General features: G+C 37.1%; 1 protein-coding gene across 1 annotated transcript in view; it reads right to left on the minus strand.

Annotated features, from left to right (window-relative positions):
• Positions 1-12,240, minus strand: part of ABCA13 (ATP binding cassette subfamily A member 13) — a 196,093-nt gene that overhangs the window by 93,786 nt on the left and 90,067 nt on the right. The window contains exons 36-41 of the mRNA XM_065832060.2: positions 11,332-11,518; positions 9,891-10,109; positions 7,941-8,137; positions 6,682-6,839; positions 6,047-6,277; positions 1,200-1,290 (exon numbers count right to left, since the gene is read on the minus strand). Coding sequence (XP_065688132.1) covers positions 1,200-1,290; positions 6,047-6,277; positions 6,682-6,839; positions 7,941-8,137; positions 9,891-10,109; positions 11,332-11,518 — 1,083 coding nt within the window. The remainder of the gene's footprint in view (positions 1-1,199; positions 1,291-6,046; positions 6,278-6,681; positions 6,840-7,940; positions 8,138-9,890; positions 10,110-11,331; positions 11,519-12,240) is intronic.

Genomic DNA, 12,240 nt, shown 5'->3' on the forward strand with positions numbered 1-12,240 from the left:
AAAGGGATACTCAAACCTCTACTTTGAATGGAAGTCTTGTTCTCACCACTCACAGGAGTGGATATTTTATTTGTTTAGTGAGGTTTTTTTTGCAGTATAGTTATGTATTCAGTGATTCAACAGGGACTGAATCGTTCAGCAAAAAGAGCCTCTGCAAAACGTAAGTAAAGCTTGTACTTCGTGAGAAAAGATCTCGTTTTAGGCCACATTTCCCGGCACTGATCACTCATTACTGGCAGATCCACTTGAATTTATCTTAACAAATAACAAAAGCTTTGTTCAAAGTTACTATTTCCATTACAGTAACAATTAAGGTGCTCAATCACAGATCAGGACCTCTTTGTGCCCATGTTCCATAGAAGAAAAAAAAAAAAAAAGGGACAGTATATAGAACAAAATGTTTGAAATCTGACCAAAGAAGACTATAATCTAGATATAAATCATCAAATAGAAAGGCACGTGGTAAGTATAGAACCATCAGGATCCCAGGAACGATGAGAAAATATGGATGAGCTTGGTGGGCAACATCATTAGAGAACCAGAGTCTTGCATTATGCAAAGTATCACATTAGTTACTTCTAAGAAGAGTTCAAGGAGAACAAACTTCCTAAGGTTTAAAAAATGTTAACAAGGACTTTCTCCCTGGCTTGCAGGGCAAGAAAATAGAAAGCACAAAGGAACTTGTTTTAAAATAGACATGTAAAGGAGCCTGAAACAACATGCCACTTGGGAGGACAAATGTTCATCTACTATGAGGGGAAACAGCTTTTTTTTCTTGTTTTAATGTGCACATGGATGGAGATGAATACATTTTTCTAAAATATTACAGATTTTCTTTCTCTGGTATACCTCAGCAATATTTATTCGTTGTCAGTATGAGTCAAAGAGGCCAGTTGCCAGAGATTGGTAGGAAGCTGTACGTTAAGGCTGACACAGTGAGAAAATGCTTGTGTGCATGTGTACACACACCAGAAGGGCTGTGAAGTGATACAGAGGTGAATCACAGGAAACATATATAAACCTACTATTAAAGGTAGATCACATCATATGCACAAAGAAAGAATTACCAGATGGTAGAAGGCAGTATTTTTCCTTTACTTGTGCAATCCTCAACTTTTGGAAATTCATACATGTTTACCTCTGCATTTGTGATCTTTATAAATGTGGCTGCTTCAGAAGGTACCTAATTTTCTACTTACAGGCTGATTCAGCACCATTTGTATGGCCTAGGTGTGCTGTCTGTGGAACACAGGGTATCTTCTCTGAGTCCTGCAGTAGCTTCAGAAATACCTTTCATAAAATAGGAAAAAAATAATTTAGAATCCATTTTCTAAAACCCACGTATATAACTATAACTATAATTATAAGTATACATATTTTATATATATATATATATATATATATATAAAACCACCCAGTCAGATATTAGCAGTGGCTGCTGTAGCTACCCTGCTGGAATATGACTATAAAATTAGTCAAGATCTCCAGTAGAGGAATCCTGAGGTTAAGAGAAAAGGAATAAGTGCCAATAGATGCAAAAACACCTATATGAAGATTTGTTGCCCCATGAACACTACTATCTGCAAAGATTTTTAAATAGATTGGCTACCCTTGATTGACATTTTATATTTCTAAGCTGTGGCATATGTTGGAACACAGTTACTGCAGTTTTTACCGGGGGTCTAATACAGCTTAAAGTCACTTCTGATACTCCAGCTAGAAACCTGTGGGCACAGCAGGAACACTACCAAAGAGTTGTAATTGTACCAGTACAACTAAATGTAATGTACAAAATCCTACAGAACCGAGAATCCACAGAAGTCTGGGAAGTGTCAGTAGATTTATGTAAGAATGTGAGCAATAATGGTATTGAAAGACATTTAAAGGGCAATGCAATCATCAGGCAAAGTCAACATTAACAACATCCTGTCTAACTAATACTATGGAGAGGGTTGTGTAACAATGCATGTTTTGTAGCAAAACCACTAGTATGCATACCACAAATTGGGAGGAGATGATAGGATCCTGTTACTTAAAATTACCGTGGGAAAAAATGAAATTATTTTTCTAATAAAAGTAACAATATAAAAATCTGCACTAGTGTAAAATTGTAAGGGTTGAATCTTCCTAAGCAGGAGAACACACATCAGAAGGGAATTAAAGATAACATTAAAAAAAAAAAAAAGAGAAAAAACAACAGCACAATGCACCAACTTTATAATCATGAGATCTTGCTTAATCTTTTTTCACTGTTCCGTCCACATAAAGTCATTTGAATTTCATAGAGACGTATTTCATTTTTCAGTTCCCCTGCCTTGCAGAAGCTTGGAGCAGCTTTCATAACAAGTGGGTTATTAACACTCACCCCATTGCCTGTAAGCTCAAATCTAAAATAAAATTAATATTTTCTTATCCCGAACTTCAATTTAAACCGTGATGTAGAAACTTCAGATAAGAAGAAAAAAAATGAAAAATTAACAGAAAATATAGCTACCATGAGTATTTCTAATTGAACAGCAAAAGTACAACCAATTTTTGTTTTCTCTTGATGAAAACCTTCTCCTGTTTTCTCCTCTGTGTTTGGGTTGAGTTGCAAGACTGAGATTATAACCACAGTGCAACTCTCAGAAATCATTAAGAAACCATTTATTTCTTCCGACAAAAGAACCTGGTATTAGCTATAACAAAAATTCCTTGTTTCCAAGGAGATCATACAATAGACAATAAAAAACAGTCAATTTGAAGTACTTTATAGTTGTGCAAAGATATTTCTTGACTTGCTAAGTTCTGACTGTTACATAAACCATGTTTTGCTTAGTCAATATAATTGTCATTTAACAGTGGTTATTGATTACATGTCACCTGCTAACTTTCAGGGGACACTTTTGGCCATTAACAAGTGCGAATTCAGAAGAAATTAATACCTCCTGACATTTCTATATTAAGCCCTGGAGGGAGATCCTGACTGACCAAAGTCATGTTCTAATTTGTTGCCTTGGAGCTGTTTGCTGATGGCTCCTCTGCACACCAATTCGTCCAGCAAACCCAACTAAACCGAATCAACTAAAACCACAAAGGAATTGCTTCTCCCTGGCTACAATGAAGACCACACTACAAAATGTTGCCTGCATATATTCAGTTCAGTGTCCAAATTCCTGCTGGGGTTACAGACACACATATTTTCTTCTTTAATCATATCATGTCACTTGAAGAGAGGATGCAGTTATGCCTTAAAAAAGAAACAAAACCAAAACTTTTCTAATATATACCATGTCTACTGTAGGTTCACCGATGCGGCTATTCTGATACAGCTATAAAGGCAGAAGGTCACCTGCCTTGCCCAGTCCTCCCCATACTATCCAGGAAGTTCTCAAATATCCCATTAAGAATGGGAATCATTAGGGACCATATTGTACAGAACAAATAACAATCTATCTAATGTATCGCAGGATATTTTGAACAGAATTAATATTAGCCTAACAATGTTATTAGCAAATGGAAAAGATGTTTAAAACCTAAAATGAAGCAAATGTGATATTAGTGAGATGTCAGGAAGTGATTTTTTTAGAACTTCAAGACTGCTTTGAAGTATGAATTGAATCTTGGTTTCCCTTGAAGAGTAAGATATTTAAAGAGTATGAGTGCCCCTCAGACTGGAAAAGAATAATGGTAAGTGTATAAGAGAACAAAAAGGAAAGATAAAATAAAAATTATAACATCTTTCTTCCTTTTAAGTCGGAGTTCTTTGTTTCCAGATTGAATTGTTTGAATAGACTAAATAGCTCTATTATGTCCTATCCATTTAGTTGCCAATGCAAAGAGGCTTTTGATAACAAAATCGAGAATTGAGGTTGTAACAACGACTAATGCTGAGATGCAGAGATGACAGAAATCACCCCAAATTAATGCATTAACTCCTCAAGCTGAAGAATGATACATCAATTTCTAATACCACCTTTAAAGCTTTTTTTTAACCTCCCCTGCAGAAAACAACCAAAAGCAAGCTCTCAATTGAATAACAGATGTAGTACACTGAAGAAGCTTCATTATATTTCAAGACAACCTCACATTTATTTTACAGATGCCAGTTCTGAAAAGTTGTATGATACCCCACAGGGACATAATCAGAGAAGATTCCAAAGACATACATTACCTCAGAATCTATAAAGTTTGGCAGTGAACAGTATTCTTTCTTATAGCATGTTAATCACCATATGTAATTTGAAAGAAAATCACAATTTTTCAATAAGCTTCCTCAATAAGTTTTTTACTTGCCTCATAGAATTGTATAGTGGGAACATAATTTATTTTATATCTTTATGTAAAAAGTTTATTAAATTTGTATGAGTTTTTTTTCCTTCTCCCCCACCCCTTGCCATAGTAAATGTTTGCCGCACTAGCTTTATGTACTGTGATCATTTATAAGAGAAACACTGAAGAGATACTTTTTTGTTTTTAATAACTAAGTTGTATAGAGCTAGACTTTAAAGGAAACCACATACCTGCTGGTAGTTCATTCTTTGGACTTCAGTTTATAAACAATTGTGCAAAACCTAATCCTTTATGCTTGTCCAGAGTCCTAAAAACCTATGTAGTAAACCAACATACTCCTAAAGATGTCTCCCAATGGACCACTAGGATAGAGCAGCTCCACATAGTGGCTTCTTGGTTCAATAAATTTAATGAAAAATTGTCATTTTAGGTTTACTTGCATCATTTGGGTTCTATTTATATTTTTTTCACAGATTATATAACATGAAAAATTCTAAATTTGTAAACAAACCCAGAACTGTTGATGCAGCTTCAAATGTCTGATCCCATTACTTCCTATGCATATGGCTTACACAGTAAAGATACAATGCACAGGTTTTCAAGTGTATCATCTTCATAAAAACAGCAAAGATGAGCAACTCCCTGAGGGATCTTGTGTTGCAGTTGACCACAGTACTGTATCACACCATTTCATACATTTACAGGGAACAGAGGGAGAAGTGACACATCCCTTTTCTATACTAAGTACTTCTTGCTATATGTTAAAAATTCCACTCTACAAGAATCTGCATTTCATTACTTTTGTGGGTTTTTTTTCCTAACATATATTAAATTTTCTGTTAAAAAACAATCCAACCTTGTCTGTCTTTAACAATATAGCTAATCACTGGATTACACAGTTTCACAAAGTGATATTGAATGAATCGTGCCATCAAATAAAAATACATGTGTTTTGTGCATCAAGAAAATACTGAGTCTCTTATCACTTGAAGAAGTGGAAAAAAAATGTATTTTCAAGAATATCTATAATACAAAACTTGAACAGTGTTGGTTTGTGGAATCTTGATATTTAGACGTTATAGTCGGAGTAAAAGGAGTCCAAGCAAAATAACTTCTCACTTATATGGCTATTTATATAAAGCTAAATTCAGAAGCGATGAAGAAGCATAACAGAGTCTCTTTCTCTGATCTGTTTGGTATATATAGACACACAAAAATATGTATACATAGGTATATTAGCATGTACATATGTTCACGTATACACGTACATAACTGTACCTCTCTCGGTATACCCACAAAATACTCTTTAGACATTTCCCCACACAGGTTTGCCAAGTCCTAAGATTTACAACTTTGCAAGTCTGAGAGTACCCTCATCATTTTTTTTCCCACCCCAAGAGCTACCTTAACTGAACCTCCAGCTTTGCAAGTTCATAGCTCATTCCAGTGCTAAAGATTCAGGACAACAACAGTGGTTCTCATTAAATCAATGAGACATTAACTTTTTCTTAAGTAAATGCAGAAATGAACATGTAAATGTTACACAGTTCCTCAGTGTTCACATTGGATTCTTGAAGTCGTAGTGCTGAAATTAACAGTGCAGCAAAACGAGAAAATATGCATGTATAGATTTTGTCTGAATTTTTTTTTTTTAGAAGACATGTTTCTCACAAGAAACTGCTGTGAAATATGAAAGATACAATAATAACAACTGAAAGTTAATACAGGATGCTCTAACCAAGAAAATGTCATTACACAGAAAAGCTAAAAGTACCTCTTCCAAGGTGGTGTCAGAAATGCCATATCCAGTCACATGTAGATGATGAAGGCTTTGATCTAAAGCCTGAAACAGACCTTTAAAGGAGGTCTTATCTGCCATTTCTGGAATTACATAGGTCAGCTCAGTCCCACTATTCTCTTTCAAGAAGGCTTCTGGGATATGGGTCTGTACCAAAGATGTGACCCGAACAATATGCTTAGGATCCTGGATTTCAAACACAGAGGGCTATCAGGAAAGAAAGATAATCATGCACAAAAAGTTAAATGTCACCAGAAGTATGGGATTTCATAGTAGAATTCATATAGGAAAATTTTCACTTATGAAACCATATTTCCCAGGACTAAAGAACAGTGAGACAAAGCCCTTTTCAGCTAAATATTGAAATTCATCATTTTCAATGATGTAATTGTCTTCTTCCAAATAAGAACAGTAGTAGTAACAATAAGCATAATAACAATACCACCACCTACCCAATACAATCAGGAAAGCTGATAGAAACATGTTTTGCGCACTATCTAATAATTTATATCACATATTACTTCCTGGCAGCGACATGCACTCCCTTAGCATATACACGACTATTACTTGGCAGGCACTGTTAAGTTCTGTTCAGTAAAATTGTAGGATACCTTTTTTATGAGCGTTAGACTGTGTCCCTGGCCATATGTTTCTCTCAGATAAGAGGGAGAACCACAGCACCTCAGCTGGCCATGCTGCAGGATGGCGATGCGGTCGCTGAGCACCTCTGCCTCATCAAGATGGTGAGTGGTAAAGATCAGTGTGCAACCTGCATCAGAAAGATTGGTACAAGTATGCAAAACTTGGTTTCTAGAGAAACACATCTTGCTTTCATGTGGGTCCTTTACTCTCAAGGGAAGAAGTTTCAGGTCCCTTCAAAACGTAACTACAAGGCACAAACCAAACTCACATTCAGATTTACAGTCTGAGTTAGATTCAGGTCTAAACTTGCTTTGCCTTGTGTTATATGTAGCAAGCAGTATTAAATCATTAGAACTTCAAGCTGTTTTAAGAACTTAAGAAATTACTTAAAACCACGTAACAGCAGTGTCTGTTTCAGTGGATCGTCCACTGTGAATTATTACAGCTAATTGAGTGCTCACTAAATGAAGAGTTTGCTTCCCACAATCCGTTTTTAACCTTATGGCACTTAAAAATTGATGTAGCAGACTGACTAATGAGTCTATTTTCAGTAGAAGTATATACACATCTATATACAGATAGGTGTAAAATTAGAAATGAAAAGTAGAAAATAATTTTGACACACTAACAAAAAAGAAAGGAGAGGGAGAGGGGAGAGGGAGAGGGGAGAGGGAGAGGGGAGAGGGAGAGGGAGAGGGGAGAGGGAGAGGGAGAGGGAGAGGGGAGAGGGAGAGGGGAGAGGGAGAGGGGAGAGGGAGAGGGGAGAGGGAGAGGGAGAGGGAGAGGGAGAGGGAGAGGGAGAGGGAGAGGGAGAGGGGAGAGGGAGAGGGGAGAGGGAGAGGGAGAGGGGAGAGGGAGAGGGGAGAGGGAGAGGGGAGAGGGAGAGGGGAGAGGGAGAGGGGAGAGGGAGAGGGAGAGGGGAGAGGGAGAGGGGAGAGGGAGAGGGAGAGGGGAGAGGGAGAGGGAGAAGGACGGAAAACTTCAGGACAGGACTCAGAATTAAGCTCAGTCTTCGGTTAGACTGGGCATCTTTCGTGATAGCAGATAATTCTTCTAATTTCACTTGATTCCTTTAAAGTTTCACAAGTTTAACTAAATGTTACCTCTGAAATGAATGTGTTTGTTTATTGAATAGCAGTACAAATATTGTGACCTTCCTGTTTAAATTTATTGAAACAAGATTCCAGAAAGGAAAATAAGCAGCAAGTTATGTGTATAAGCTTTGTACCAGATTTGTACTTCAGAAGAACATTCCAGATGCTGCGTCGAGAACATGGATCTACTCCACTGGTAGGCTCATCTAGAACAACTGTCTTCGAGTTTCCAATAAAGGAGATGGCAATTGACAGTCTCCTTTTCATTCCCCCAGAAAGGGCTCCAACAGGTTTGTACTGATGTTGGGATAAATCCACATCTTCCAGAGCTCTGAAATAGAAGGACAGAAACGGGACTGGTTTTTTTCATGTCCACTTAGAGCAGAATTACTAAAATGTTACTGTAAATGGAAAGTGAAAAACTACTACTTCTGACTGATTATACAATTTGGTGGCAAAAATGAATAGGAGAAAGTTTGTATCTTTACCTACAAAGTACATCAGTACATCAAAGTACAGGCATCAACACCTTAAATACAAATTCTGGATCAGTATTGTGCAGGATAAGAACAATCAATTTTGTCCTAAACTAATCTCTTGAATCAGTTCAGTGAATGTACAGTCTGTAAACCATGTCATTTACCCTAGGAGAATTTTTCATTTTTAAGAAAACACATTTCTATAATTGTTGCATAGATATATATCAAAGAAAATTATTCTTAATCTGTTTAGAAGGGATCTTTCTTTGCTTAATAAAACCCAAATTTATTTCATTGTTTTATGGCTTTTCTAATTTCTATTAAGTATTTCATTGCCTTTAAAAAATCAAGTAATTTTTTCTTAGCAGCAAGGCCTGCAGAGTCCTGAGTATTCTTATGTGCCATTAGTATGACAGACTGCTGCTGAAATTACAATTCAGCAGTCTAAGTACAATAAAATACAGGATATTATTTTGCATAAATTTTAACCAAACTCTATATATGTTTTTTCCTTGTTGTTCTGGAGAGTTGTTTCTATTGTTTCTAGAGATAATGCAGTATCTCACACTAGAGATTTTTCAGATTAAAATTTTAAAGTATCAGGCTTTTATGATAGCTATCAAAAGGGAAAGCCATTTTGCCACAACTGCGTCTACATATGCCTAATTGTACGCTTCAGGAGAACTCCCGTCAACTTGGCATTTATTTCCATTGTCGCATGGAAGTGCCCAGCCCTCCACCCAGTCTAGCATGAATCAGAAAGTAAACAGAAACTATTTACACTGCCACACTATTAGAAGAGCATACATTTTATTCCTAAAGTTCAGAAAATGCAGTTTGATACTAATGAACAGGATTTCACCGTGTACAGTTTATTAGTGATTTAATACACACGATGCAAAAATGAAGATCTAATCCTATATGTAAAAAGTAGCGGCCCAAAACCACTAGCAAACATTCTCGACCTGACAAGTGTCTAATCCCCTGAGGTCATGTCAGAGCTCTGACTTGTTTTTCTTATCGGATTGTCTGCACTTATTGAACACATTTAAACTCTGAATTTGAGAAAGGAAAAAAATACAATGGCCTGTTTTAAAAGATTGTAACAAGCACTGTCTTTAACTGCCTTTTCTGGTTTTCCAATCTTCCCTCTACTGCAGGTGAGGGAATACAGGATAATAAATGCATAAAGTCAGTGTTGGCTTATCTGAAAACTCAGGGTGAACACAATGCAGTTTACTTCCTATCTGCTTCTCCAGCAAGGAGGGAAGTAAGGCAGACAGCATGAGGTGGGAATCACTGCAGCTACTACCAGGTTCACCATCTCCACTCCAGTCAAAGCAAAATTATTTGATGGTTCTGCATACCAAATTTTCAAACATTTGCATTTTCACTAAAAATACATTCAAGTAAAGATTAAAAACTAGGAAATCTATTTTAAAAACACTATTTCAGAATATGAAGTGTGATAAACACTCATGGAAAACCTGCAGTTTTCATTTGCTTCTACTTGCAGTTTTGCTTTAGCACTTTCTTGTTTAAGTGCCTTGCAATAGACACTACTGATTTACTTGACAGATTTCAACAAATGAAAGGAAAACTTACCCACTGACTTGCTGATTCAACTGTTCCTTTGTCCAGCCAGGTGCCTTCACAGATCCGTAAAGCAGTAGATGTTCTCGTACTGTTAGTATGTTGAACAGGACATCATATTGTGGGCAAACACCCAGCTCTGTCCTGATGGCAGCCAGATCAGTACGTATGTCCTTTCCATTAATAATAATGGTACCAGAGCTTGGTGGATATAGACCAGTCAACAGTGATCTGATACAAGAAAATAAATAGAAATTAAAAATATATATATATATATATATATCAGCGAGATCATGTGTGCTGATTGTGTTACATGGCTCACACTTGGATTTCCTGAGGAACAGCCTAACATCCTTAAAGCAACACCAATTCAGTTGAGCATAGTCACAGAGACACCACAAAAGATCTTAACAATCCATCATTTCCTTACTTTCGGAACAAAGCCTATGTTTTCCCAATCAAATATGACAGACCATTGTTTCCTTTTTCACATATATATTCTAGCTGAGGAGTAATTCCTAATTGGATCTTGTCCTGCATCACTGGTTTTCTTAAAGCTGGTCATAGCTAACAAAAAAGTAGAAATACATAGATGTCTTAATTGAGATTTTTTTAGTCTCATTTTCTTTTTGTTATTTTCATTTCTGGTCAACTGCCAAGAAAGAAGTACCTTTCAATCTCTACAAACAAAGCACAAAATCCCATAGAACTCCACATTGTCCATGTAACAGGAGTACACGTGGGATTTCAGAAAAGGACACTTTCCTGAGATATTTTCAAGGCCACAACTAGACATACCCAGCTTCTACGTGAGCTACTCCTGAACTAAATAGTTTCAGTGGCACAGAGGACCCAGTTTTCTATTCATTACATTGCTTTTGTTGTAGATAGAATCATAGAATCATTTCAGTTGGAAGAGACCCTCAGGATCATTAAGTCCAACCATAACCTCACCTAACTCTAGCACTAAACCTGGTCCCTAAGAACCTGGTCTAAATGCTTTTCAAACACCTCCAGGGATGGTGACTCCACCACTTCCCTGGATAGCCTGTTCCAAAGCCTGACAACCCATTCCATCCACAATTTTTTTCCTAAATCTCCCCTGGCACAACTTGAGGCCATTTCCTCTTATTCTGTCACTTGCCTCCTCTTCTCCAGGCTAAACAGCCGCAGTTTCCTCAACCACTCCTCATAAAACCTGTGCTCCAGACCCCTCGCAGCCAGTCCAGATCCCTCTGTATGGCCTTCCTACCCTTCAGCAGGTCAGCACTCCCACCCAATTTGCAAACTATGCAAACTATGACCTCCACTTTCCATGTGCTTTGGGGAGATTACTAAACATTTATTTGGGAAAAAGAAAAAACAACATAGGAAGTATTTCACAAACATTTAGAAGTGAGAAAGCATGGGAGAGATCAGAGGGGAGTGTAACATCATTAAATGGCAGACTTACATAACTGTCGTCTTGCCAGCTCCATTAGGTCCCAAGAGTGCTGTTATCTGACCTCTGTGGAAAGTGAGGCTGAGACCTTTAACAGCAGCTTTCTGGCCGTCCATGTGCTCTTTGGTCAGAGACAGCAACACAACACCAATGGTGGCTCCTTCCATGCGAGGGCCTTTCCAGCTTGAAGGTGCTGGTTCTGTGTTGGGGAGAGCAGCAGATAAAGAGGGTTCTGAATCTAAACATATGTGTGTTCATATATAGGGAATAACAAATTAACTTAATCCGTGTTGCCATTTATCAAAGCCTAGAACAGATTTTCAGATGCCTCAAACTCACATAAGCTTGACTGACACAGATGCTATGACAGTTAATATTTGCTAAGAACTTGACCTATTTGCAGTTTTAAAAAGCAACCTAAAACAATTATGCCAAGTTGAGTGCATGTCCACGTACATCTCCATGGAGTCATAGTATAGTTGTTATATTTTATTTCTAATCCAAAAAACATTTATAATAATGTTGCTTGAATCATTGTTTTATGCCCATAAGCATGAGAAAATTCTGTGTGAACTACTTCATATATGCCATCCAGTTTTGGGCACAAAACATTAACAGGCATGGCAAGATAATCCTCTCAATTCATCCAGTCAAAAAAGCAAAGCATTTCTCTTTGTGAAATGATTTAGAGCAGCACTCTAGTCTAAGCATAACTGAAGGTCTTCAAGGCAAGTAGATACCCAGTATTTTTCTAACAGTGAGATGATCATACGACACAGGTCAAGCTGATTTCCTTTCATGTCAGGAGGAAAGGTTGTCACTACTTTCCAAACACGAGCACAGTCAATCACCATCCCCATCCATTTATTATTCACATGTAATATTTTATTTACTCATTACAACTGAGAAAACTGGTAGTGG

This window comes from Patagioenas fasciata, chromosome 2 (genome assembly GCF_037038585.1).
Source record: "Patagioenas fasciata isolate bPatFas1 chromosome 2, bPatFas1.hap1, whole genome shotgun sequence".
NCBI lineage: Eukaryota > Metazoa > Chordata > Aves > Columbiformes > Columbidae > Patagioenas > Patagioenas fasciata.